At 41.0% G+C, this 27,216-nt stretch overlaps 2 protein-coding genes across 2 annotated transcripts in view; one reads left to right on the top strand and one right to left on the bottom strand.

The window, feature by feature from the left end:
- LOC109479462 (collectin-12-like) overlaps nucleotides 1-1,763 on the top strand; it is a 7,360-nt gene extending 5,597 nt beyond the window's left edge. Inside the window, exons 3-5 of the mRNA XM_019781427.1 lie at nucleotides 22-573; nucleotides 930-1,394; nucleotides 1,753-1,763. Of these exons, the coding sequence (XP_019636986.1) occupies nucleotides 22-573; nucleotides 930-1,394; nucleotides 1,753-1,763 (1,028 nt within the window). The remainder of the gene's footprint in view (nucleotides 1-21; nucleotides 574-929; nucleotides 1,395-1,752) is intronic.
- Nucleotides 1,764-7,230: 5,467 nt separating this feature from the next.
- LOC109479463 (SCO-spondin-like) lies at nucleotides 7,231-26,186 on the bottom strand. Its single transcript, XM_019781428.1, has 20 exons — nucleotides 26,096-26,186; nucleotides 21,591-21,661; nucleotides 20,946-21,170; nucleotides 20,282-20,476; nucleotides 19,724-19,912; nucleotides 17,606-17,794; nucleotides 16,916-17,107; nucleotides 16,251-16,442; nucleotides 15,958-16,146; nucleotides 15,426-15,617; nucleotides 14,025-14,213; nucleotides 13,201-13,392; nucleotides 12,469-12,657; nucleotides 11,795-12,045; nucleotides 11,171-11,302; nucleotides 10,040-10,182; nucleotides 9,018-9,316; nucleotides 7,939-8,135; nucleotides 7,340-7,409; nucleotides 7,231-7,253 (listed from the first exon to the last, which is right to left on the bottom strand). The coding sequence occupies exons 1-20, from the start codon at nucleotides 26,098-26,100 to the stop codon at nucleotides 7,231-7,233; spliced, it is 3,324 nt and encodes a 1,107-aa protein (XP_019636987.1). The 5' UTR covers nucleotides 26,101-26,186.
- Between the last annotated feature and the right edge of the window lie 1,030 nt (nucleotides 26,187-27,216).

Genomic DNA, 27,216 nt, shown 5'->3' on the forward strand with positions numbered 1-27,216 from the left:
CTGCATTTGCCGGGCCACCAGGTCCACCTGGCCCGCCAGGAGAGAAGGGATCCGAGGGGCCGGCTGGCTCTGCCTCTGCAGGCCTCCCTGGGCCACCTGGTCCTCCGGGAGAGAAGGGACCCATCGGGCCGGCTGGTCCTCCAGGAGACAAGGGATCCATGGGCCCTGGTGGCCCTGCATTTGCCGGGCCACCAGGTCCACCTGGTCCGCTAGGAGAGAAGGGACCCATGGGGCCGGCTGGCCCTGCCTCTGCAGGCCCCCCTGGGCCACCTGGTCCTCCGGGAGAGAAGGGACCCATGGGGCCGGCTGGCCATTTTGGAAAGAGGGGTCCAGTGGGGCCGGCGGCTGGCCCTGCAGTCCCCGGGCCACCAGGTCCACCTGGTTCACCAGGAAAGAAGGGATCCAGGGGGCCTATTGGTCCTCCAGGAAAGAAAGGATCCAGGGGACCGGCTGGTCCTACATATGCCGGTCCACCAGGGCCACGTGGACCTGTTGGGCCGCCTGGCCCCCGAGGAAAGACCGGGTATCCCGGTAACCCAGGAACCGCAACATGCCCCAGCACTGGACGTAGAGGTGATCCAAATATTCTGTTCCTATTACGAAACCACTAAAGTCCATTCTGGTTTCGTTGGTAAACCACTGAAATAAGAAAAAGTACATTTGCATCTAAAATGTTTTAAAATACAAGCTTGTCTTATTTATCATTGTTTATCATTCGTTTATCATTGGTATTGTTTATGGATTCCAACCAAATGTACTTAAATGCCTTGTGATATACCCTATGCCTTTTCTATTCTGATTCCATTCTTGTTATTTCTTTTATTAATTAATGTATTTATAATAATAACTCTCCATGCGCACATGCGTGGTGAATGACATGGTGGAATAGGTGCCAACAGCTAGACTCCTACATGTTTTCTTTTCTGCAGGGTCTTGTCCAAACGGCTATTACTATGAAAGGGGGCGCAAAATGTGCTACAAGTTGTACAACACACTTAATACCTTCACCGACTCGCTCAACACCTGCCATGATGATGGGGGTACCCTCGCCATGCCCAGAGACGCCTACACCAACACCTTCCTGGGCAAACTCTATAAATTAAAAAAATCTCAATTCTCAAAGGCAATGCTGCCCATATTCAATGACTGTAAGATATATGATAAGGCTTTCTGGATCGGTCTCCAAGACCAAGAAAAAGAGGACACATTCAAGTGGATAGATGGATCGGCACTTGGACGTTACAAAGGCTGGAATCCAGGACAACCAGATAGCGGTAAGGGCGAAGAAGACTGTGTTGTCTCTGGTGACTTCTGGTTCTGGAGGCCAAATACATACAAGTGGTATGACGCGCCGTGCAACTATCGGTTCCGCTTCATCTGCCAGATCCGTCCAGGTACTTCACATAAACATATCGTTTCTTCTTACTATAAACTTCAATGTACCTGATCAAATAATGTGTTGGTTTTAATCATATTCCAGTTCATAATTGCTAAAAAAACGCTGTACAAGGGCTTCCAAAATATTTCACTGAAAAGGACATTTTCCTAAAAGCATTGTATGGGTACTGGGGGTTACTTGGGGGTTACTTGGGGGTAAAGGTTGATATGGAATAGTCCATTTTGGAATGAGGAGGTAGGTGGACTGAAATATGCTATATTTGCTCCCAATCAAATGTCTGCCATTCTAGTTTACGTTGAATCATCCATCTGCAAGCCTTGTTGATGATTCTGTGCACTCTATTATCTCTACAGGATGTACTTAAGCTACGTGCTGAGCTCTCTCCACAATTGTGAAACGATTCTTCTGCTGTTGGAGTTAGAGCCAGAAAACATGAAGGAAGGACTAAAGCTTGGACTAAAGCAAGAAGCCAAACAAGCACGTTGTTTTCTGCATATTCATACTTTAGGAGTTTAAACCCTTTCTGTTGTAACTTACGGTTTTAAGTTATGTTTTAATTCAATCTACATTCGCAATTTTACAAGTCAGAGCTAAGTTATTTCTACCCTTTTTTTCCATTTTTAAGTGTGGTTTCTCTTAGTCTCATATGTTATGTTTTGAGTTGCTTGTAACCCCAGGACCTATAAAAAGATGCCAAAATGACAATATGTGGTATTTTGGATAAATAAAGAATAGATCTAGATGAAATGAGATGAGATGTCCGTTGTGTTAAAACATCCTGTAGGATGAATATGTTAAGTTTCTTTATCATGTAACCTTTATTCCTTAAGCTTGGTTTCAAAATGTGTTAATCAGATAATTGTTTCATCAAATTGTTTTGAAGTTCTTTGAAACAACCTGCTAGCCGCACAATTTTTATATTATTATTAAATGATTACGCTTGTTGTGAAAAGAGGAAAGAAAGAAAAGAGTTGTTTCTTATAAGACATGGCTAATCATTGTATAGAAACAGGCACGTATATGTAGTAAAGATAGTGAACTCTGGAGCTGTTAGACAAGAATATCCAGAGAAAATGTTCTCGTTATTTGTAGTAATTGTACATTTGTAATGTCAGCTATAACCGTTAGCGTTCCACTAGAAGTCAAAACTTAGCAATCTTAGAAAATATACTTGAACAGTTTTTCCAGCGTTGTGATTATTTGGTCATTTTTGCAAAAACTGATATTTACGAGGCCAAATGTAAGTCTTCAAGAAAGATTTGATATTGATTATGCAGATTATTGCAATTGTGCGAGTGTATATTGTATTAGTGACAAATTCAAAATGGCTGATTACATTGTTGAAAAAGCTGAAGGATAATTCAAATACTAATTGGCCATTTTTTGTCTAAGTTCTTCTTTGTTCGATTTTTATAGACTTTATTCTTCTTAAAAACAATCCTTATTGGGTAGCAGAAAGATTTCTATTTATAAGAAAGGAACACTTAAGTCTGAAGCAGAAAGCTGCTCCTATTTTCTCTGCAAGGGGAATGTGCAAGCAAGGCACATGTGTTAAAGGCATCCAATGCAGTTTTTAACCCGATTTTCAAAGCCAATATTCTAGCCATTTAGCCTACATACTGCGTGGAAACCACACTGCCCCAATGTATACTGACCCTCATGGAGCAAAATTACCCCAAATTCCGACGGAAAATGGTTACTTGAAGGACCCTGGGCTGATTTTTAGGGTACCACCCAGAAAATAAAGGACTCATATTGGGGCTTGTTTCTGCAGTTTTAAATGCCCAAAGTATGAAATGCTGATTTTTAAAAATGTGCTAATGTGAAGCAGTATGTGTTAATATCACAAAGTTTGCCCTAATTAGAATATTTCCAGTTTTGCTGCCCTGAATTGCATTGGGTGCCTTTAAGGTAACGTATACAACGCTTGTGATTGTTTTCATGTAAATTTATACTACATTTTTTATTTCTTGTTTTAGAGAGGAAATGTATTAATATATGACATGCAGATGTTGTATTTCTTTCAAAAAGAACTGAAGGCTCAATTCTAATGAATAAGATCATCCATAAATCATGTACTCAAGATTATGAAAATCAATAAAGAAACAGTGTTTGAATATATCCTGTCGAGTCTTAAGTATTGTTATTGATATGTATGCTGGGCTTATTGTACTTATTGAAATTCCCGTTACATGTTATATAAGATTTGAATTTAAAATTCATGTATATGTTCTGGAGTTATTGCTTCAATTTTTTTGCTTATGTTTGTACTTCAGTTAAACCTCTGTTAACTTATTTTTTAACATATCATTTCTAATTAACGTTATTTACCAATTACTTATTGTTATTTATTATTACTATTTGATTTGTTACCATTATTACAGTTGTCAATTAATTTAGTCGAGGGAAGATCACGGACAAGCCAATATGGCTTTTTATCTTTCCCCTGCATATCCTATTTTACTGTAATATGTTCATTTTATTGTTCTTCTCTTTGATTATATGCGAATAAATAAATAAATAAAATAAAATTACCAACGTCCTGACTGCACTCTGTTAACCATGGTGACAGTTAAACTTACAAGTCAACTTAAATAAGAAAACACAACTTTCTAGGAGAGTAAAGTTTAATCTAGATAGTAGAAAGAGTTACATATGGCTTGTACATGTAAAGCTGATTAAAGGACAGCAACACATTTTGGCGGCATACCAGGTGTTAGTCACTCTTCTGTTACAAAATCAAAGTTGCTGCATGTTTTGTAGGTCATAAATGAGAACGGAATGTAATTTTCGATATACTAGATGTAGCGGATATTCCGACCTACGAAAGACTTTGATGGTACTGTTTCGGTGGTAAGGACACATCCTACTGCCACTGTGGCCTTGGTAAGTAAAAATATTCGCGAGTGCATTGCAGTCACTCCGTCTTATATTAGACTACCACGGACTTAAAGATATATAAAGAAATGAAACTTAAAAGTGTTCACTAATCTTAAAGTACAAAAGAAATAGACTAGAGTTTTGAATATAAATCACTAGATATGAATATTGTTATGTATTACTATATTTATCTACTCGCGAGTGCATTACGTAAAAAAAAAATTAAGACTAGCACTTAAGGTAAGGTATATATGAAGAAATCAAAATTGAAAGTTTTCACTAATCTTTAAGTACAAAAGGAATAGAACAGAGGAATATCAACCACCAGATATGAATATTGGTATGGGTTACCATTTTTAGCTATTTGCGAGTGCATCAAAGTCACTTTGTTTTCAGACACCAGAACTTAAGGCAAAGTTTATATAAAGAAATCAAACTTGAAAATTTTCACTAATCTTAAGGTACAAAAGAATTAGAAAAGAGGTGTGAATGTAAACCACATGAATATACCACTGGAAGTATTAATTTAAAGAAATCAAACTTGACGGTTTTCACTAATCTCAAGGTACAATAGGAACAGCACAGAGGTGTGAATGTATACCACCATATATGAATATTGGTAAATATGTATTATCATATTTGGCTAACAATCTAAATCCTTTGAATATAGCTACACACTGATTTAAGGCTAAAGTTTAACCTTTGTCTTTAAAAAAATATAATCTAATGCCACCAGCCATGTTTACTATTATTAATGATTTGTCTGACAGATTTTGTCTAATTTGTGGAAACAGTCCAAGCCAAGCTAAAGAACGAGAGATATTGCATTATATTTTGTGTGTATATTCTAAAACATAGCTCTCTAGAATTTTAAAGTAGTCCTAATGCGGTTTGATCCGAAATGAAACATTAGACAATGGGTTGTACATTCGTACAGTTCAAAGATTTAAAACATTACATACACAAACAGCAAACGCATTGTTAATCTCTTGATTGTAAGGTCAAAATAGAGGGAGGGGGAAAATATTAAAAAAAGGGGGGGGTCATTTTGTAATATTAAGGAATATTAGTTTATGACTAAGTCATTAATTAGCTCAATATAAGGTGACATGAACGTGCAAATCGGGTCTGCAGTTACAAACATTATTGATTTTCATTTTTGATTTCGGTACAAACCGCCCTAAGAGTAATATATTAACACATTAATTTCTCTATGCCACACCAGTATAATTTTACTGTTAACTGGCTAATAATATTTCTATTCTGATAAAGTGAAGACTTAAAATCTTCACAGAGAAAACTAAGAGGCAAGGTTTTATCATTCATGTAGCCAGCTGAAAATGGAATATTCGCATTTGAGCATTTTTTTCGTCCTTTACACGCCAACACCCAAAGAAGAAGAATATGAACAGTAAGTTCCAAATATGTGGTCGTGAAAGAACAGAGCAGCATGAATGGCTATATTTGCACAAGAAGAAATTCTTAAGTGGTGATACTTAATGCAAATTCCCTCTCCGATTTCTACACCTGAGGCAGCGAGGAAGACTAACTTCGCTTACGTTAACGTTATTCTTTTCTACTGGACAAATGCTTTCTACTTTAGTTGCTCTAATAGGCTTGTGCTCACCTTAAGTTACCAATTGAATAAGGAAATCCGAATAAAGCAAAACAAAACCGATTTTATATTGAGTTTCGCGGAAGAAGTGAAATTGCACCTTATGGTCTGTTTCATGTTCATGATGCAATGTTATCTAGGAGCAAAAGATAGAAGCTAAATATATGCTTGACTTCGGGTTTCACAAAACTACAATAGTTCTAGCTTGGTCTTCTCCTCAGCCACTTTACGATCAGGGTTGATGATCAAGTCACTATCGGAACAACTAATTAAGGTGATCAGGCTACTATCGTAACTAAAGTCTAGCTCAAGTAATGGAGCGGACTATGTCAATTAGTTATTAGAGTTTTTTTACGATGGGTATTGAGCTGTTCGTATCCATGTTTGGTCCTTGTCATCAAGATATCACTCGGTCCACTGCGTCTATTTTGACCATAAAGTGCAAAAAAAGACAATTAGTTTTTTTTAGCAATACTGAAAAAATATGTCAACTGCCAGTAAAAGCATTGACCGGATTTGGGGCATTGGCCTTTAGCATCATATTATATCTGCAGTATATTTATTTTATTATGTTTTATTTTCCGTCATATTTAAACAGGGTGACCCACTCAGTGATGACACTGCTTTTCAGTGGGGCCCTGTATTACACAAAATACAACAGTTACATACAAACAATGAAATTAGGATACAATAAATAATGATAATAACAATGATGATAAAGAAAAAGTTACTTAGCAAAAACAGTAATTAACATTAATAATAACAAAAGTACACATATATCTTTAAGTTTATGGTCTGGTAACTTTCTTTCGTAGTTGGATCCATTATAAATGCATGTTGGATCATTTGGTGCCATAGATGACTGTTTCTCTAACTTGTCTTACACAGTATACGAAAATTCTTTTCGAGTTAACTGTAACATTATGTCAACCGCCCAAAATTACATTTTAGCAACAAAACGTTTTTAACTCTGTGTCCTGGCCTTCTCATCTTTTGGGTGGGGAATGTGGACTCTCGCTTCATCAATTCGACTGTTTGTTCTTTTCTTTTACATGTATTCTTGGTTAGTGTTTTGCATTGTTTAGTAATATTAGTTTTATTCGTATAAGTGGCGGCACTAACATAAGTTACCTAACTTGAGCCCGTCGTCACTTTGTCCTGTACTCTTATTTTGTTTATTGTATGCTGAATAAAAAAAAGTATATGACAGAAAACTTACTTCAGGGGAGATTCTTCTAAAACAGGGGCGTTGCCTCCGTAACACCTGTAATGTATGTAAAAAAAAGGACAAAAATTGATATGCTGTAATAATGTTGGTTCATCATCAGTTGAAAAATCATTGGTCATACGAGGAGTACTCTAGGAGTTAGAGGGAGCGGGCGTCAAAAGTTTAGCATCCTACTATACGTATTATATGAGTATATATTTTTTAAAAGTTGACTTACCTTCGCAGGTGATGGTGTTTTCTGCATGGCATGAACATTCTTCGCCATCATGGTCCCATACGTCTCCAAGCTAAAATGGTGTAAAAGAAAATTACTGAAAGTATGTATCATTCTCCGGCACATTATAAATTGCATGGTGTAGAATTGTAATTACAACACCGCAGTTTTAATCTTGATAACTATTTGTGGGGTGGTGTGGCGTGGCGGCAGAGTGCTCGACTCAGAACCAAGAGGTCCTGGGTTCGAGTCCTGACATGTCACCGATCATGTGCCCTTGGGAAAGGTACTTTACACGTCTTTCCCCACTTCGCTCAGGTGATAATGAGTATTGTATTGTCCCCTGTGTTGGTGGCGGCATTAATATAAGTTGAAAAAACTTGAGTGTGCCGTCGCCACGTCTTGTGATTAGATGTCGGAATATTTAAAAAAAACTATTTACATTGCAATTTTAGATTTCTTGGTTTGATGGTTAGACATAGAGTTGATCCATGTCTATTTTCTCTATAAAATCATACAAATTTAACAAAGGGTGTACTGGTGGCGTAATTTCTTGCATGCATACATACATACTTAGTCATTTTCCATAACTCCAGACTTACCATGTGGTAAAATCCATTTTCGTCGGTGCAACCACACTCCGCTTCAGGTACGCATTCCAGTCCACTTAGCAGGAAACCTGTCTTGCACTGGCAGCCTTCCACACAGCCAGGATCACAGTCTGGATTGGGGTTGGCGCAGGTCGCAGGGCAGATGCTTGTGCATGTGCTATACACGCTGTTGTCTGGACAGGGCAAGGCTGTTGGAAATAAAGAGTCAAATTATACTCTTTAGAATGTGATATATAGTCTTTAGAATGTGATATATAGATGTATCTGAAAAGAAGTAAAAGAAAATGTTGATCACTTGTATATATATATATATATATATATATATATATATATATATACTATATATGTGTGTGTGTGTGTGTGTGTGTGTGTGTGTGTGTGTGTGTGCACCTGTGTAAATTTAGGTATAGATATTCATATTTCCGTAAAAGAATCGGGTTGACTTTTGACATGTCGGGTTATCATAAATCGGAAACCCTCCTTAGGCTAACATGTTCCTAGCATTCTCATGGCAGTCTCTGTCGAAGACTTCGATCGGGATCTCTACCAAGATGCAATCTTAAAAGGGGTCCCAATTTCCAAAGTCCAGAAGGGAGTGCTATTTTCCGACTGACATTAATTTCAGGAAATAAAAATGCATCTTACTTTACAGTATACAGTAAAATACCCAGTATGTGTGCAAGTCTTATGCAAACTCCTAAATACCCTCTTAACTATCCCAGAATGCATCGTGCTAACATTGGTATCTACGTTTTGACCAAAAAAGTTATTTAACAGACATGATTTCAGGGGAGATAAGAAAAAAAACCTTATTGTTATCTGTTCTTTGATATTAACAATTGTGTGTGTGTGTGTGTGTGTGTGTGTGCACTGTGTGTGTGTGTGTGCACTGTGTGTGTGTGTGCGTGTGTGTGTGTGTAGGTGTGTGTGTGTGTGTGCACTGTGTGTGTGTGTGCACTGTGTGTGTGTGTGCACTGTGTGTGTGTGTGCACTGTGTGTGTGTGTGTGTGTGTGCGTGCGTGTGTTTTATATCAAGCTAAGTATAGATTGAACTTCGAAATCACACGTACGACAACGGTCTGCAGTTCGCCAGTTAAGGGATCCAGACGACACGCCGGCTGCCACGCAGGCGGCAGCATATGCCTCCAGGTTCTGGCACAGCCCATCGGCTCCATTCCACGCACACATGTCGAAGACGCAGTCATCAAAGAACCGCTGAGGATCCACAACGTCATTGCACGTCATTCCAAACGGGCCGTAGTGATCCTTGATCAGTCCGCACTGGGTTGCCGCTGCCACTCGTGTCTTCAATTCCGGAGCACACGTGAACACAGGGTTATCTGCCGGGCCCGTGTTACCTCCAGGACAACTGAGATAAATTAAACATTTTTCTCATTACAACCAAGGAATGGTCTTTTCAAAACATGCAGTGCACTTTCAGGACAGCAAAACTCGATTTTTCCAGAGACCTTTTTTGTTTATTCTTGTAATGTAGTAAGTTTAAGTGTAATTAACCAATCCTACCCTATAGCTTAGTAATATCTGTGAGGCAAAAAAATGCGATGTCAGTGACGGAACATTTGCTTTTGATGTCGACAAGAGAAGGTAGTATCTAATATGGATGTATTTACGCGTGTTACTAAAAGTATGCATTTTTACAAATATGCACCTAGTGCTGCATGCCAAAACCCACATTTAGGTTCAGGTCCGGATTCAAGTCCAAAGGTTTAGGTTCAGTTCCGGACTTGTAAGTCCGGACCTAAACCCATGGCATATACAAAATTGCATGTTGGCAACCTTGCAATGTTGTCTGGGTGAAACTTTGGCCACATAACATGGAGGCTGGTACTTGACGATGCCTGATGGCAATGTTTTCTTCATTTTGCAGCTTTTGCATTCTACGGAAGGTTTTAGGTGGTTTGGAAAGAAAAGGGGTATGTGAAATGGTCTTAAATGGTAATAAGTCCGGACTCGGTTCTTAACTTTTAGGTTTTTTTGGACTTGAACCTAAACATTCTTACAGGTCCGGATCCAAGTCCAGTGAACTGGTGTGCAGCACTATATGCACCTATCCTGTATTCACATCACTTACGTCGAGACGTCGGTCAGATGTGTATTCCCGAAAATGGTCCAGCTCTGGGGAACTCCGTTCACATTCAAGTCATCGGACGGGTCACCATTGAAGTCACCGCACAGTCCACACATGTTACCCATGTAGCTTGTTGGGACTTCAACCTGTAGAATTAAAAAAAAATATGTGTAATGTTCATGTTCTCATCATCACCATCACCGAGCGGAGGATGAGATATGCTGGACATGTCCTCAGAATGACCGCAGACCTCCATGTCAAGACATCCATGCTCTGAAAACCAGAGGGTAGGATGAAGAGGGGGAGACAAAAGCTGGCGACGCACTTTCTAAAAAGACTTGGAAAATAGAGGCTGGTGGATGCTGAGAATCTAGCCCAAGATCAAACAGAGTGGAGGAAACTGCCGAATGTGCTTCGCACGGGAGAAAGCAAGTATAAGTTAGTCATGTTCAGATATCCACTGTTGTATTATTAGAAGATTATAGTAGTCAAAGCACCATCCCTCAAACTCTCTGTAATAGATATAGTCTACATTTGGATACTACATAGCTCAGTGAAGTCAAGACATTAGTTCCAACTCTTGGTACCCAACCAGAACTTGGAACCTGGCATGAGCACACACTGTGTCACACCTTGAAGAATTAACTCACGGCTGCAAAGGCTCTGTCCGGATTAAAAAAAAAGAAGGAAAAGAGCACACTAGCTACATGTATATGTTACTCTCATTAGAGACTGGATTTGTTTAGCTAAAATATGACATTTGATGGAGATGAGCAGCAGGGAAGACAAGGAGGGACAGGGTCAGAAACGAAGTCATCAGACAGTTGGTTGGCAACAAACCAGTTCTCCAGTTCATTGCCAAACATAGGGTTCAGTGGTTTGGCAACCTGATGAGAATGCCAACCACCCAACCAGCCCTAAGGGCCTACACTGCCAGGCAATCAGGAGTAAGGGCCAGAGGGAGACCCTCAGCGCACACGGCATGACACTCCGGGAGGCCACACACCTGGCAGTGGAGCGTCAACTACATCTCCCCGCGACGCCCCACCAGGCATAATTATAAGCGGAATGATAAAGTAAGTAAGATGGAGATGGCATATTCAACATACAACTCTCTGTAATACATTTACTAACCTTGGCACTGTGAACACCGTCGTAGAATATATCCACGCAGAAGTCTATCAGCCGCACTCGGACATTAGTGCCGATCAGGTCGATCTCGACATTGCTGCCGTGGTGATTAAGCGTTATGGCCGTTCCGTTCACCTGTTCATATAGATGAATGTTGTAGTTATTTGGAGCCAAAAGATCACAGGCTACGTAGTTTCGTCGCAAAATTAAAACACAACTGCAAAGATCCTGACTTATGATACGTGTAACTCTTCAAATCATTCCTGTTTTCTGTGATCATTTGTCACACAGTTAAACATGAAGATGAATGTAAAATTAGACGCCTGTTATTCCTGTTAAATTAAACCGAAACTTGAAAAAACGTTTTGCTCCAAAGATTTGTCTCCGTAACTGAATCTTAGGTGAGCAAATAAAGACTATTCATTATCCACTGCTTTCAAAGAAGAAGTCGAACCCCATAATAGCTAGCGTAGTAGTAGAAGTAGAAGTTTTTTCCAGACAGTTGTTACCTGTATCCTGTTACTGTACTGCAATGAGTAGTATACTTGATTGTAAAAGCAATTAGCCTATGGGCATGATTTTGCGAATAAAGTTATTATTACATTTCAATAAAAATATACAGCTCACCGTCACAACTTTGCCTTGATGAATCCCAATTTCCATCCCGAATGCTGTCACGTAGACTTCACGGATTACAGATATAGCTACATTAGGGGCTATAGGTTCGTGTTGAGATTCCACAGTGAAGTCGCCGTTTCCACAGTCCTTTGCTAATGTGTATCTGCACGGGCCTTGGAAATGATGAGGCTTGTTGTCGAAGGTTTTAAAGTGTGGGTCGCCAGATCCAGTACACATACCTTTGTCTAGATCCTCGCATCCTGTTTAAAACGGATACAAGGCAATTCATACAGTAGAATGACTAGTGAAAATGTGTTAAATACGTTTGGTTACATTCTATCTATATAGCTGGGAAACAAGCACGACAAATGAATGTTTCTTAAAACCTATTTAAAGGCAGGTAACACATACAGAAACCTTACCTATCGGACAGTTTTAAGTTTTTTATTCGAATTCAAAAGCTATTATTTAGCACGTTACATATCTACCTCAATCTGAACCCACATGTGATTAGCAAGAACTGGTAATTCAGTTCAGATTTAGTTTATTGTCCTTCTACTTTGTGACATCAGGTCTAAAATTCCTTCCAATTTCTACTATTTTTCCAGCGATTCGCGTTGCTGGACATCTGGAGAATAACATGATACTCGTTCTCTTATGAAGCAAAAATATTGACTATTTACCCATCGGACAGACGCCTTCGTTGCAATATATGGTCTTTTGTTCTGACAGTCCTTTAGTCCCGTCTCCCAGAGTGCATTCGTCTCCTCCGTGGGCTGGTTCCGGATTGTTGCAGGCGCGGGTTTGGGTCATCAGACCATGTCCACAGGACTTACTGCACTCACCATCCACCCAGTCGGACCAGCCTCCATCTAATTATCATGCCATGGGAAAGTGAAAAAAATGGCATTGTGTTAGTACAAATATACCTCTCATTCGCTTATACTACTGTCTCAATACTAAGAATAGTGTTCTATCTGATGGAAACGACTTTTGTTCTTTTAGGCACATGTATATTGTATGAAAAAAAGAGCCATTGGAACCGTATGTACGAACTACTGGGAGAAAAATGTATTGTGTTGGCCAGACGAACCTGATTTGCTTCATTTGTTGAAAATCTCGGATATAACTTAAAATTTTGTCTGCAATTATAGCAATGTCTTGGCCAGCTGAATGTGCATAGTTTGCAAGTTACAATCAAAATATACGAGTTTGCGTGTTATTTAAGAAGCAATACGATTTACTACACTATGATTTTTATTAGTAAAAATAACTCTATGAGCCTATTTCCATTTATGCGCATATACCTGTAAGCAATTTTAACGAACTAGCTGTCCAACAAATGCATTCACAAAACTGTAGATATTTAGCTAGGCGCTGAAAAGGAGTGAAACGTAGCTACGACAACCACATACCTATCGGACAGGGGCCTTCGTCACAAGATACGGTCCTACTTTCAGTCAGCCCTGTCGTAATACCGTCCTCAAGCGTACATTCCGTTCCTCCGTAGGCTGGATCCGGATCGTCACAGCTGCGGGTTTGGGTCTTTTCGCCCACGCCACAGGTCACACTGCACTCACCATCCACCCAAGCGGACCAGCCTCCATCTACTCGTCATGCAATTGAGAAACACAAGAAAGATGCGAAAGTCCCTTGTGTAGGCTTTATGCATGTATAATTGTCTCCAAACTTTAGTTAGAACAACGCTATATCTGATACTCAAATACACCCAGTTCCATCAGGTTGGTAAGTTACCAAGTAAACAGACTCTTTTTACACAACCAAATGTTTTATTCACAGCCGACGTTTCATCGGCGACCTACTGTCACATTCCCCCAATTCTGACCTGACTGGTTCATATTGAACTGCAACGCACGCGCTTTTGTTTAATAACTGACCATAGTTACGTATATAACACACTCCTGTACCGCATTGTAGATACAGTTCCCTGTAACCACGTATATGTGTAGATATGTAAATATTGTACGTTTGGGAATGCATCTATGGCAGCGACACATGTGCGGCAGTGTAATCTGTATAACCAGTCAGAATTGCCCTGAGGAAGGTGTCAGACAGTCACCGAAACGTCGGCTGTGAATGAAACACTTGCTTGTGTAAAAAGAATCTCTTTATATAGCTTTAATACAGTTTGTAGTCTAGTGAGCTGATTGAAAGTATCAACAGAAATTTAACGACACTGTAATAATATAACAATTGTTTTATATCATTAACTCTTTACCTATCGGACAGTAGCCTTCGTCGCAAGTTACAGTCCTTTCCTCAGTCAGTCCTGACGTTCCGTCCCCACGCATACATTTGTCTCCCCCGTTGGTTGGTGGCGGATTGTCGCAGTTTCTGGTTCTGGTCATCAGACCATGGCCACATGTCACAGTGCAGGTACCATCCACCCAAACGGACCAGCCACCATCTAATATGTATGAGAAGTACCAGAAAAAATATGTGAACATGCACAACAAGTAAAATCTGAGATTTGATACCTCCGGGCTTTTTATTGTATATTTCTATATAGGGTTTTAAACAAAGAATTTATCGAGACCGGACACCCCTCTGTGTGAGGGGTCATATACGTGGACCAGGCCGAGAATAGCTTAAACACGCCAAAGGTCAACGCTCGCGACCATTTTCACGCTCAAGGGGGTGTTCTGGGGCCACCAAAAGGCATCATTTTCACGCCCGAAAACACATATACAATAAAAACAAAAGAACGTGCACAATCTACAGCCCACTAGCAAAACATATACCGAGTCCCAAAAAAATCCGTCCACCCAAACGCGAGAAATAGCTGCGAACATGAAAATCTAAATCTCTCACAAAACCCTTCCGCGGAAGGATGTCTCCTCCCCCGGAGGTAAAAATGGCTTTGACTTAGTAACGTGGGCTCCAAGGTAAAACAGCGTTCGATATGGTGGCTGTAACGTGTGTAAATATTTTACATTGGGCACGTATTGTAGGCTGCTTGCAACAGTCCTATACTGCCGGGAGGGATAAACATTATTGCAACAATTTGACAACTTAGAAAAAAATTTCAACATTTCTTGAAATTCACAAATATAATTGAGACAATGTTTCGGCAAGTCGATTATGTATAGTTTTAAATTGGCAGAAAATTCGAATTTGCCTAATGCTTTATAAATATATGAAATACAGATTAGACCAATAACCGATCATGTTTGAAACTTCTACTGTCTCAATTTTAAAAATGATTTTTCTGTTTTAAAACATGTGCCGAAGACAGACACATTTAAGCACAGTATCGTAAGACAATCTTTATCAAATTCTTTCTTGCGGAAGGAGCTGCCTACAAATTCATGTAACTGTATAGACTTTAGGTTGACGCAGGAATAGAATGAATCTTGTGTTAGATTATAATGATCAATGAAATACCTTTATTGTACATTCATGCCACGACGGGCTAGGTACAGGTCAAGATATAACAGACACATAACAAACGTATATAGACAAAAGATGCACTACTTGACTTAGACATACATACATACATAAGGAACATACAAGGGTACAATACTAGGCTAATACAAAGTGTTCTAATCACTGAGCTGATATTGAGAGGTCAACTTCTTCTCGCTTTTTTGTACAGTGGAAAATGTTATAAACCACATACCCATCGGACAGTCTCCAAGGTTGCAGGATACGGCCCTATCTTCAGTCAGTCCTGTCGTAATACCGTCCTCAAGCGTACATTCCGCTCCTCCGTTAGCTGGTTCTGGATCGTCGCAGGTGCGGGTTTGGGTCATCTCGCCATCATCGCAGGTCACACTACACTCACCATCCACCCAGTCGGACCAGCCTCCATCTACTCGTCATGGAATTGATGACACAAAAAGATGTCTTAGCGGGAAAATGGCTTTGTCTTTAAGATGACAACAGCACTGTACTGTAATTTTTTCGCTGCAATGTAATTTGTTTTCGTCGCTGGCAAGCACATTTGTACATAGTTATATCGAAAGTCATGCACTTAGCAGAAAAAGTACATCAAAGATTAAGAATGGATTATGTAGATAGACTAGGTACACTTTGACAATTGGTAAGGCTTTACGATGTACTGGGGAATGAGAATTTTGCTTCGGGCCAGCCTCAAGTAAAACGTTAAATCGAGCCTGATAATTCATTCTTAATTTTTTTTGGAATTTCACCTATCGGGCAGACGCCTTCGTTGCAGTATACGATCTTTTCTTCCGTCAGTCCTGTATTTCCATCTGCGCGAGTACATTCGTCTCCTCCGTGGGCTGGTTCCGGATTGTTGCAGGTGCGGGTTTGGGTCATCAGACCATGTCCGCAAGACACACTGCAGGTACCATCTACCCAGTCGGACCAGCCACCATCTACTCGTTATACAATAAAGAAAAACAAAATGAATATGTCCTAAAAAATGAATTTTAATGCAAAGAAGTAACGTTAAACTTGCCAGGAATAATAAATAACTTACCTATCGGGCAGGGACCGTCGTTGCAAGATACGGTCTGATGTTCAATCTGTCCTGTCGTCCCGTCCTCAAGCGTACAGTCCGCTCCTCCGTGGGCTGGGGACGGATTGTTGCAGTGGCGGACTTGGGTCACCTCACCATCACCGCAGGTCACACTGCAGGAACCATAATCCTCCCATTCGGACCAGCCTCCATCTACTCGTCATGCAATGGAGAAAAACAACAAAAATATGTCATAACAGGATTTAAATGCATCAGTAACAATGTTTGCAAGGCAAAAGCAGTGTTGATATGATGGCAGTGACACCGCTCGTTGATTAATGTGAAAGGGTGTTGATGCTTTTTGAACTACTTGGCCCTGTCAAAGTCTGAAAATATTTAAAGTAAATTAAGTAGTTACCTAAGCTGACGAGGAAAGCCCTACTGCATTTTAGTTACAACCTTCAAATTAAAAAGGTATAATTGAAAATATTTTGCAAACAACATTTTCGGCCTGACTGTGCATCATTTAATGTGCAAATAAGAAAGTGCACTTTTGCATGATACTTTAAAAGAATCAAAGGATTTTAATCATGATTCCATTTTAAAACCTTGTAGCTGAAGACGTACGGAAGCACTTTAATGCAAAGAAGTAACGTTAAACTTGCCAGGAATTATAAATAACTTACCTATCGGGCAGGGACCGTCGTTGCAAGATACGGTCTGATGTTCAATCTGTCCTGTCGTCCCGTCCTCAAGCGTACAGTCCGCTCCTCCGTGGGCTGGGGACGGATTGTTGCAGTGGCGGACTTGGGTCACCTCGCCATCACCGCAGGTCACACTGCAGTCACCATAATCCTCCCATTCGGACCAGCCTCCATCTACTCGTCATGCAATGGAGAAAAACAACAAAAATATGTCATAACAGGATTTAAATGCATCAGTAACAATGTTTGCAAGGCAAAAGCAGTGTTGATTTGATGGCAGTGACACCGCTCGTTGATTAATGTGAAAGTGCATGTGTTGATGCTTTTTGAACTACTTGGCCTTGTTTAAGTCTAAGAGAAGTTTATAGTAACTACTAGTATTTCAAGTAATTACTTAAGCTGACAAGGAAAGCCCTACTGTTTTTTATACTAGTAACGTAGTTACAAACATGAAAGTTAAAAAGGTATAACTGGAAATATTTTGCAAACAACATTTTCGGCCTGACTGTGCATTATTTAATGTGCAAATAAGAAAGTACACTTTTGCATGATACTTTAAAAGAATCAAAGGATTTTAATTATGATTCCATTTTGAAACCTTGTAGCTGCATAAATTAGCATTATAATGGAAAGAAGTAATGTTAAACTTGCAAGGAATTAGAAATAACTTACCTATCGGACAAGGGCCTTCGTCACAAGGTATGAATTTAGTTTCCTCCAATCCTGTCGTTCCGTCCTCACGCGTACATTGCGCTCCTCCGTGGGCTGGGGACGGATTGTTACAGTTTCGGGTTCGGGTCTTCTCGCCTACACCGCAGGTCACACTGCACTCACCTTCCACCCATTCGGACCAGCTTCCATCTACACGTCATGCAATGGAGAAAAACAACATAAATATGTCCTTGAAAACATGGATTTCAAAGACTTTGTTACAATGTGTACAAGACAAATGCAGTGTTGGTTTGTTGCCAGTGACAGATTTTACCCCTTAATGTGTACTAGGTTGATGCATTTTGAAATGTTCGGCTTTGTTCTAGTCTGGTTAAAGTTTAAAGTAACCATATGAAGTAATTACTTAAGATGACGATGTAAACCATTTAGTACTTCGTACGGATAAATTAATTTAACCTTTGAAAATGGAAAGATATGATTAGCTTTTTTTCTCATTAAAAATTTCAAAACGATAATTCATGCAAACTTAATCTAGCTGCAGATATTAGCATGGCGATGGAAAGAAGTTAAACTTGCCAGAAATTGACTTACCTATCGGACAGGGGGGTGTGTTGCAAGGCACGGTCCTACTTTCAGTCAGTCCTGTCGTAACGCCGTCCTCAAGAGTACAATCCGCTCCTCCGTAGGCTGGATCGGGATCGTCGCAGGTGCGGGTTTGGATTATCATGCCATCACCGCAGGTCGCACTACACTCACCATCCACCCATTCGGACCAGCCTCCATCTACTCGTCATGCAATGGAGAAAAACAACAAAAATATGTCATAACAGGATTTAAATGCATCAGTAACAATGTTTGCAGGGCAAAAGCAGTGTTGATTTGATGGCAGTGACACCGCTCGTTGATTAATGTGAAAGGGTGATGATGCTTTTTGAACTACTTGGCCCTGTCAAAGTCTGAAAATATTTAAAAGTAAATACTAGTACATCAAGTAGTTACCTAAGCTGACGAGGAAAGCCCTACTGCATTTTAGTTACAACCTTCAAATTAAAAAGGTATACTTGAAAATATTTTGCAAACAACATTTTCGGCCTGACTGTGCATCATTTAATGTGCAAATAAGAAAGTGCACTTTTGCATGATACTTTAAAAGAATCAAAGGATTTTAATTATGCATGGTTTCATTTTTAAACCTTGTAGCTGAAGACGGAAGCATTTTAATGCAAAGAAGTAACGTTAAACTTGCCAGGAATAATGAATAACTTACCTATCGGGCAGGGACCGTCGTTGCAAGATACGGTCTGATGTTCAATCAGTCCTGTCGTCCCGTCCTCAAGCGTACAGTCCGCTCCTCCGTGGGCTGGGGACGGATTGTTGCAGTGGCGGACTTGGGTCTTCTCGCCATCACCGCAGGTCACACTGCAGTCACCATAATCCTCCCATTCGGACCAGACTCCATCTACTCGTCATGCAATGGAGAAAAACAACAAAAATATGTCATGAAAAGGATTTAAATGCATCTGTAACAATGTTTGCAAAAAGGCAAAAGCAGTGTTGGTTTGATGGCAGTGACACCGCTCGTCGATTAATGTGAAAGTGTGCTGATGCTTTTTGAACTCTTTGGCCTTGTTTGAGTCTAAGAAAAGGATATAATAACTACTAGTATATCAAGTAATTACTACTAATTAGGCTGACGAGGAAAGCCCTACTGTTTTGATACTAGTAACGTAGTTACAAACATGAAAGTTAAAAATATATAATTGGAAATATATTGCAAAGAAGCGCAAATACGAAAGTACACTTTTTCATGATACTTTAAAACAATCAAAAGATTTTAATTATGATTCCATTTTGAAACCTTGTAACTGCAGAAAACAGCATTATGATGGAAAGAAGTAACGTTAAAGCTGCTAGGAATTATAAATAACTTTTTTTGGCAAACAAAACATTTGGTCTGCCTGTGTATACTTTCATGTGTAAAACTGAAAGTACTACTACTTTTTCATGATACTTCAAAACGATTAAGTATAACCTACTGTATAACCATCATACAGTAGTGGATAACTTCAACCACTAATCAAGCTACATAACAGAATGCTCTGTCGCATTGTCGCTTACCTATCGGACAGGGGGGTAGGATACAGGTCAAAGTCTTTTGTTCCTCCAGTCCTGTCGTCCCGTCCTCACGCGTACAGTCCGCTCCTCCATTCGATGGTGCCGGATTGTCGCAGGTACGGGTTTGGTTGATTGCGCCAACACCGCAGGTCACACTGCAGGTGCCATTCACCCAGTCGGACCAGCTTCCATCTACTCGTCGTCGAATTTTGCAAGAAAAAATGCAAGGAAAGTGCGTCAGTGCAAATACGGCTTTCATTTTTCATTGCTTTCATAACTATGCCTTAAAGCTAAGAGCAGTGTCTTACTCCTCAATCATGATTGTGACACACTTTATGATTTCCAGGCACACAAGACAAAATACGGCATCGACAAAGGGGTCGAACTGAATCTTTTTGGATTTACTGTTTAAGTGTTAGATATACTCTAATTTGAGTGGATAATTTGTATTCAACAACAATGTTTTGTTTACTAATACCCTGGTGTGCCATTTGTCATCATCTACAGCAGTAAGTAAGATGACGATGATCATCATCATAGCGACAACAGATACAGACTTACTGCATGGTGGGCAGATCCTTGGATTCCACCTCCATCGACCGTTCCCGCAATACTGCCTCCTGTTCTCATCGGGAGGAGCCGGACAGCCAGGGGGGCATTCATATAAGCAGATTGTACCGGCAGGGTACTCGGTTAGCTCTGAGCAGTTGCTGGACACGTACGTTGGTGGGATTGTCGGTGGATCACACGAGCGACCTGGAGGAATAAATGTTAATACATGGTGTCTTTTAAGCCGAATATGTTTCAAAACTATTTGGTGTTGACGGGAGGTTCAGCCATGGTTGGCTGGCAGTTAAAAGTAGGCCGGGTGTGTGTGTGGTTGACAGTCACTCAAATTTAACTTAAATTGGATTTGATTCCTATAGAAAGGTAGGCGTGGCCAACATCTGGTCAGAATGCTCCCGAACTTTGGTCGATTGGTGTTTGAATGTTTTACGGGTTTAACGAGTGGCCAATCCTGGCCCGAGCCGGAAATTATGTTAGGTTTGGCTTCTTTTCTATGTGCTAGGGAAGCTAGGAAATATTTTGGTGACCATTTCAAATAACTTATGTCTTTCGGTAGATGGCAATGGCAAATAAAGTGCATTTAATCCTTCACTGCATCTTCTGTATAATATTTACATAAAATTATTTTGTCGTGTAATAAACTCGTAAATCTACTCACAGTTGCAAGTGAGTCCACGTCCGCCTTTCCATGGTTTACCAGACCTGTACCGGCACTCCCTCGTCGGCGCTCCGATGTCTCTCACGCAGCCGAAGTAACACTTGCAGTGACAGGTAGTTTTCCTCTTGTAACCGTTAGGCGGGGTAGGGACGGGGACAGGATCGCCGTTCTTGTCATAGCACTCTGTGCAATCCACGTTTTCCAAATCCAGAGGGTCACATTTCACTGCATGGTTGTAGAAAACAGATATGCGTCCGCCAATCAGATTTAGAAGGTCAACATGTAATCCTTATTAGATATTGATGGTGACATTTTTCAGTCATATAAGTCACTCCTGTTCAGTAACGTTTGTTATAACCTGGTTAGCATCTGAATATTTAATGCCTTGGGTTGATGGGACTACGGCGCACTGTTATGTCAAATCTTTGCATTTATATGTTACTTGTACATTGTTGCGTGCGCTCTTAAAGCGAGTGATAAACTTCAATGCAGCACCACAATGTTTTTTTTAATTCATATATCCAAGCTATTGCCACACTGTTCTTGGCACTGTTTTGTTGTGTAGTGGTTCAATTGATTATATATATATATCGAAAGTTTTAACTTTAAACAAGAGACAAGATAGACAAAATAGTGAAAACTCACGTTTGTTCTTGCTCTTTCGGCAAAGAGCAGGACTTGCGATGATGAGGGCGACGAGAAGAAAAACGCAAATCCTGAAAAATAGAAACGAAGCAATGTCAATCCCCGTTTGAACATTCAGGACTTTCCCGTTTTCAGAAGAGGCACAACAAATCCAACAGAAAGGAAACTAAAGAAGAGAAAAAAAGTTTCTTTGGGGGCTATCTTCTTTTTTCTAACTTTTCGGTGTTACTGAGACTCGGACAAAGAAAGGAAGACAGGAAAAGGATGTGTCAAGCTACTCACGAAGCCGGATCGAAGCCAATCTATTCGGCTCGATCTGGACAGTTTTAAGCTACGGTCACAACCCGCCGTGCTGTCTACGTGCAAAAACTTGGGCAAACGTAGGGCATCCGTGCGTGTTGAGTTCCACCTGCGTACGGAATCCTACGGATTTAGGAGCATGCAGACACGCCGTAGAACTTTAAGTGCATGTTAAACTTTTTCAATGTGCGGTCTGCGGATTCACCACCCGTGCGTGCGAGTACGAGCGACGCGCGTGCCCCGTTCGTACCGTACGGAAGACGCACGTGTGAGTACGGCCTCCTTACGGTAAAGTTGCAAGTACGTTGTACGTTGCAAGAACATACAACTCACTTACCATTTGCGCAACGTACGATGCTAGCAACCGCTCACAGCCAGACTTGGCGTGCAGACCACACTCTTACACTTTGCGCAACCGTGCGAGTGACGTGCGTATACGTAGACGCCACTCCTTCCCCACGTTTTCAGAAAAAACGTAGCAGACGTAGCCTCCCAAAAAACGTACGGACAAAAAGCACGTACGGCGGGTTGTGACCGAAGCTTTATTCAGGATAGACACCTGGCAAATGTCACGAAATGTCAACTGACAGACCGGTAGAACGACTTTGCCCTGATGTTACATGTATCAATGCGTAATCTCCAAGCAGATCTCTTGGTGGCTTCAAGGCTGTATCAGATTAGCAAAGTGGTGCCCGTTTGCGAGTTGCCATTTGCCACCGAAGGTTGGCTGGCGGAAGGAAATACCAGTACAAAATATACCAGCCTGATAAATGCCTAAAACACGTCAAAGATTAGCCGACGCCTATACCTCTGTTTGGAGAATAATCAGCGCCTATGTTCTCGACTTCAATTGCAGTCATTTTGTAAACAGTGTTTTCGCTTGGCTTCAGTCAAGACGTTTTATAGCACAGCAAAGTACCTTTCGCATAGCCATAGCCTTTACCTGGCTTTAGAAGCGGCTGGAAAGAGAGGAAATTGGCCCCCAAAGTCAGAAATATAACTTGCCGGGGGGAGTTGGTCCGCCGAAGGAGTACAGTTTACCACTCACTGTAGTCCTTTAGGGGACTAACTCTCCTAGTTATCTGCCCATTTGGCCAATTTCTAATCTTTCTACGCTTCTGAAGCCTGGTAGAGGCTACCCATGATCACGTGCTCTATTCTGCAACAAAGGTAATTTTCTGGGTGGGTCAAATAATGGCTTGTGTCGACGTGCACTAGCACACGCGATGCCTCGAAAACAAGTTCTGCACCAAGCCATGCGTGTGATTCGATATTGTTTACATATAGGCGCGCGATGACAACGTCATGGGGTGGTAGGCTGACGTTGATTTGGTTTAATAATGGCAAAATTGGAAATGTTCTGAATACTATAAGACAATCTGATATCATATTAGGGCCACACTGACTTACTTTTATGGATGGCATCCTTAAGCTACGGTCACGTGCTTCTGCGTGCTGTCTACGTGCAAAAACGTGGGCAAACGTAGGGCATCCGTGCGTGGTGAGTACCACCTCCGTACGGAATCCTACGGATTTGGGAGCACGCAGACACGCCGTAGAACTTTAAGTGCATGTAAAACTTTTTCTACGTGCGGTCTGCGGATACCACCCTTGCGTGCGAGTACGAGCGACGCGCGTGCCCCGTACGTACCGTACGAAAGACGCACGTGTGAGTACGGCCTCCTTACGGTAAAATTGCAATCGCACAGAGATCGTACGTTGTAAGCACGTACAACTCACTTACCACTTGCGCAACGTACGATGCACGCAACCGCTCACGGCCAGACTTGGCGTGCAGACCACACTCTTACACTTTGCGCAACCGTACGAGTGACGTGCGTAGACTTCCCCACGTTTTCAGAAAAGACGCAGGTAGCAGACGTAGCCTCCCAAAAAAAACGTACGGACAAAAAGCACGTACGGCGGGTTGTGACCGAAGCTTAAGCTATTTCTGACCCACTCAACTTATGATAGCTAAACAAACGTTTAATGCACATAAACAAATGCTAGGTAGTTCATTAAAAAGCGACTGTTTTCCCCTGCCTTTGTTAGTGTGGAGATCAAGTTTCGGTCATCATGGACCGCCAAAAAGGTAATTTTTTACATCAGTTCCCACCAAGAAACAAGGCTCGCTAGAACCACTCACACTTTTTTTTGTTACAATAATGTAGTATCCACCAGACTCCTTTGCAGGCTGAATAAATAGTAGAAATCGTAAAGGGGGAAATCATTGGCCAGAGGAGTTGGCCGGCCATAGAGGGTCCAGCTCTGTGCAGGCAAGCTGGACCCTCTATGGCGGCCAACTCCTCTGGCCAATGATTTCCCCCCTTGCCGATTTCTACTATTTATTCAGCCTGCAAAGGAGTCTGGTGGAGACTAACACTGATGGACTGTAAAGACAGATGTTTGTTCACCTTAGACTTGAAAAGCTTAAGCTTGCATCCAATATGAAAGAATTTACAAAGAAGCCTGTTCTATAGTGATGTTGCTAATCTAGGAAAGGGATTTATCGTGAAACTTCCACCTGGGAGATCGAGTGTGGAAAAGGTGGTTTGATTGCATAGTATAGGGGCAAAACGTGTCCTGGCCGAGAAAGTTCGAAGTGGGGTCATAACCGAATGAAATTCCACGGAATGGAAATGTCATGGAAAAAGCGATTAACGCCAGACTTGCAACATATTTATACATAATCTCAAATTTATCCCGGCATGGTTTTTCCGCAAGCCCGAACGCCATCTGTACTTCGCCTTCATCGCAGACGCCGAAGGCCTTTGCCGGCGCGAGATGACTTCCCCGCAGGTGTAAGAATACGTCTCTCCCCGGCAAAGTCCCTCGGGGGCAAAACCGTTCCCGCGGCATAACTCGCGTCGCTCCCCGGAAAAAAATTAACGCCGCGCCGCATCAGAAGTCTGCAAAGGAGGCTAAATCTCCGCTACTGTGTACTTGTCTTTGATAAGGAAGTTTCAAATTAATGCAACGCGCTGCCCGGTCGCAGGAAGAACGTAAGGATTCGTACAATACGTTGACATTAGCTTTAAGTTTGTTCAGCATGTGTTGTACCTGCGTTGCAAATAAGCCAAGATCAGCATATTACTGCTAATAAACCGCATAATCCACGCAAACACATGGCGTATTTATACTATTCTTGTCCTATATGAGGTATTCATATACTGCGTATTTATAACGAATGATCTGGTAACAGCGTAGGCAGCTGCATTAAAGTTTTGTGCATGCGTCAAACCACTATGTCGGCTTACCAAGGAGGTTAAAAACAACAGCAAAACGATCGCTATATACATGGCATCCGTATTGTGCGCATTGTGCATATGTTGATGTTTTTGTCATACGCAGTCGCTAGTCGCGTATGACAAAAATATCAACATACAACTCATATTATGAATAAGTAGCAGATGAAGGCACGATACGCAGCACCAAAACATGTACACCTCAGTTCATGTCGTCATCCTACAACAATGTCCAAATTAGTAACTCCACCTTGTTTTTGTCGACCCAGTCACGTACGTAGACAGTCTGGGTTTTGGACTCATATAAACGACAAAATACGTCGAGGTATTACATTGAAAAGTGTACTGAACATGCTCTGTAAGGATGTACGGTACATCACAATTGATAATGCATAAACTTCAAAGATATATTTGACTCATGAAAACCAAGTTTTCAAATCGTTCGCGAATATTTAAAGATAGGCCCGTGCAATACCGTAAAATATCACCCGGTCTCGTTCACCCCTAGCAAACACACAAGGAATTGTTACTCAAGCAACTGGATAAATTTTGAAAGTAAAACGTCTCAAGTAGCATCCACCACTTTTCTTTGATAACTGTAAGTAGCAGATGCTACGTCGGACAGTTTTCAAAATTTATCAATTAATAAGTAATAATCCCTTGTGTATCTCATAATTTGACTGTTTAACCTTCATTTATGTACCCCTATCAAATGTTTTGACGGCACAGGTATGACATGATACTTGAGTCCGTGCTTAAGTATATGTACATACGGCCTGGATGTGTTTCGCCCTGGTATAGCTGTGACGCAGCTAAAATTCCAACACGTTCAAGACTAGTTCCTACGTTTTAGGCCCCTGTATTTACGATAGAATTAGAATCTCTACCAGATTTCTAAATCATGCCAGAGAATTCTTCAACTATGAAGCTTCCCATTATTTTCAATGGCTAAGTTCCTACCTCATCGCGATGTCTTGGGTTGATAGGTGTTTCACTCAAGAAATCTGCGACTCAAGTGATTATCTGAGCGCTAGCGTAGACAATGTTCTGGGTGTGACAATAACCTCAGTTATCTACGGTTAATTTGAGTTAATAATGTGTTGGCTTTGACGATTACAGGCTGGCGCACCAAGTCATGCATATTCCTTGACATGGAACTACGAACTACAAAATAAATGCAAATCTTCTTTTTTTTTAACTTCTAAAATGTCATGATTGGTTAGGTTTTTTTATTATCTATGCTCACGTGAAGACTAGAACGTGTTTTTGGTGTATCTTTTTTGGCGTTTGGCCCACTAACCTGCGACCAAAGTAATTATCTGGGCACGACATGCACAGGACGGTACGTCAGCTGGCTGATTTGCTTGAAATAATTGTAGGTATACCTACTGTACGTGCATATGTAAAGTTCAATGATCCCTTGCCTAGGCCACTGATTGCCGTCAAACACGCTAGCTAGAGATTTGAAGAACCCACCTGAGTGGAAAAAAACCACTGTCTGGCCTAAAATGGGGTAGGGAATTTTCCCGACCAGCCTTCGTAACCCCTGCTTCTCCTATTGGGTCAGTTAGTCCTCACTACCTGTGAGAATTTGAGCTGGTCTCGATCATGATGTTTCTGACTCAAGTTAGAAGAGTTGCTGTTACTGTTGCTAACGTGGTGACCACTAAGTAAAAAAAACAACAACAACTAGCAGCTCGATATGTTTAATTGTCTTTCTTTGACACGTTGGCCGTAGGGCTTTGCGACATGGTACTAAAGCAGTTAGACAGTGACGTCACATTGTCACGAGAGTTAGCAGCCAGCTCATTGGTCCCCTTGTGTGATTAGATTGATGGGAACAGCCCTAACGGAATTAATATAAGGAAGGTGAAAGTAAGGATTACAGCGATCGATGTCACCACCTTGTTTCGTGTTGCAGTGATAACCTTAAGTTAAAGTGTGTGAACGAATTCTACTTCCATCCACCCCCATGCAAGAATGGACTGTTCTAAAACCACGCCAGTGCAAAAACGAAGAATTATTCCACAATCATTCTCGTCCAAAATGGATTTGGACCAGTTTGAGCCGGTTCAAACCAG

The sequence above is a fragment of the Branchiostoma belcheri genome, unplaced genomic scaffold, assembly GCF_001625305.1.
Source record: "Branchiostoma belcheri isolate BF01 breed outbred unplaced genomic scaffold, Haploidv18h27 scaffold49, whole genome shotgun sequence".
NCBI classification, from domain to species: domain Eukaryota; kingdom Metazoa; phylum Chordata; class Leptocardii; order Amphioxiformes; family Branchiostomatidae; genus Branchiostoma; species Branchiostoma belcheri.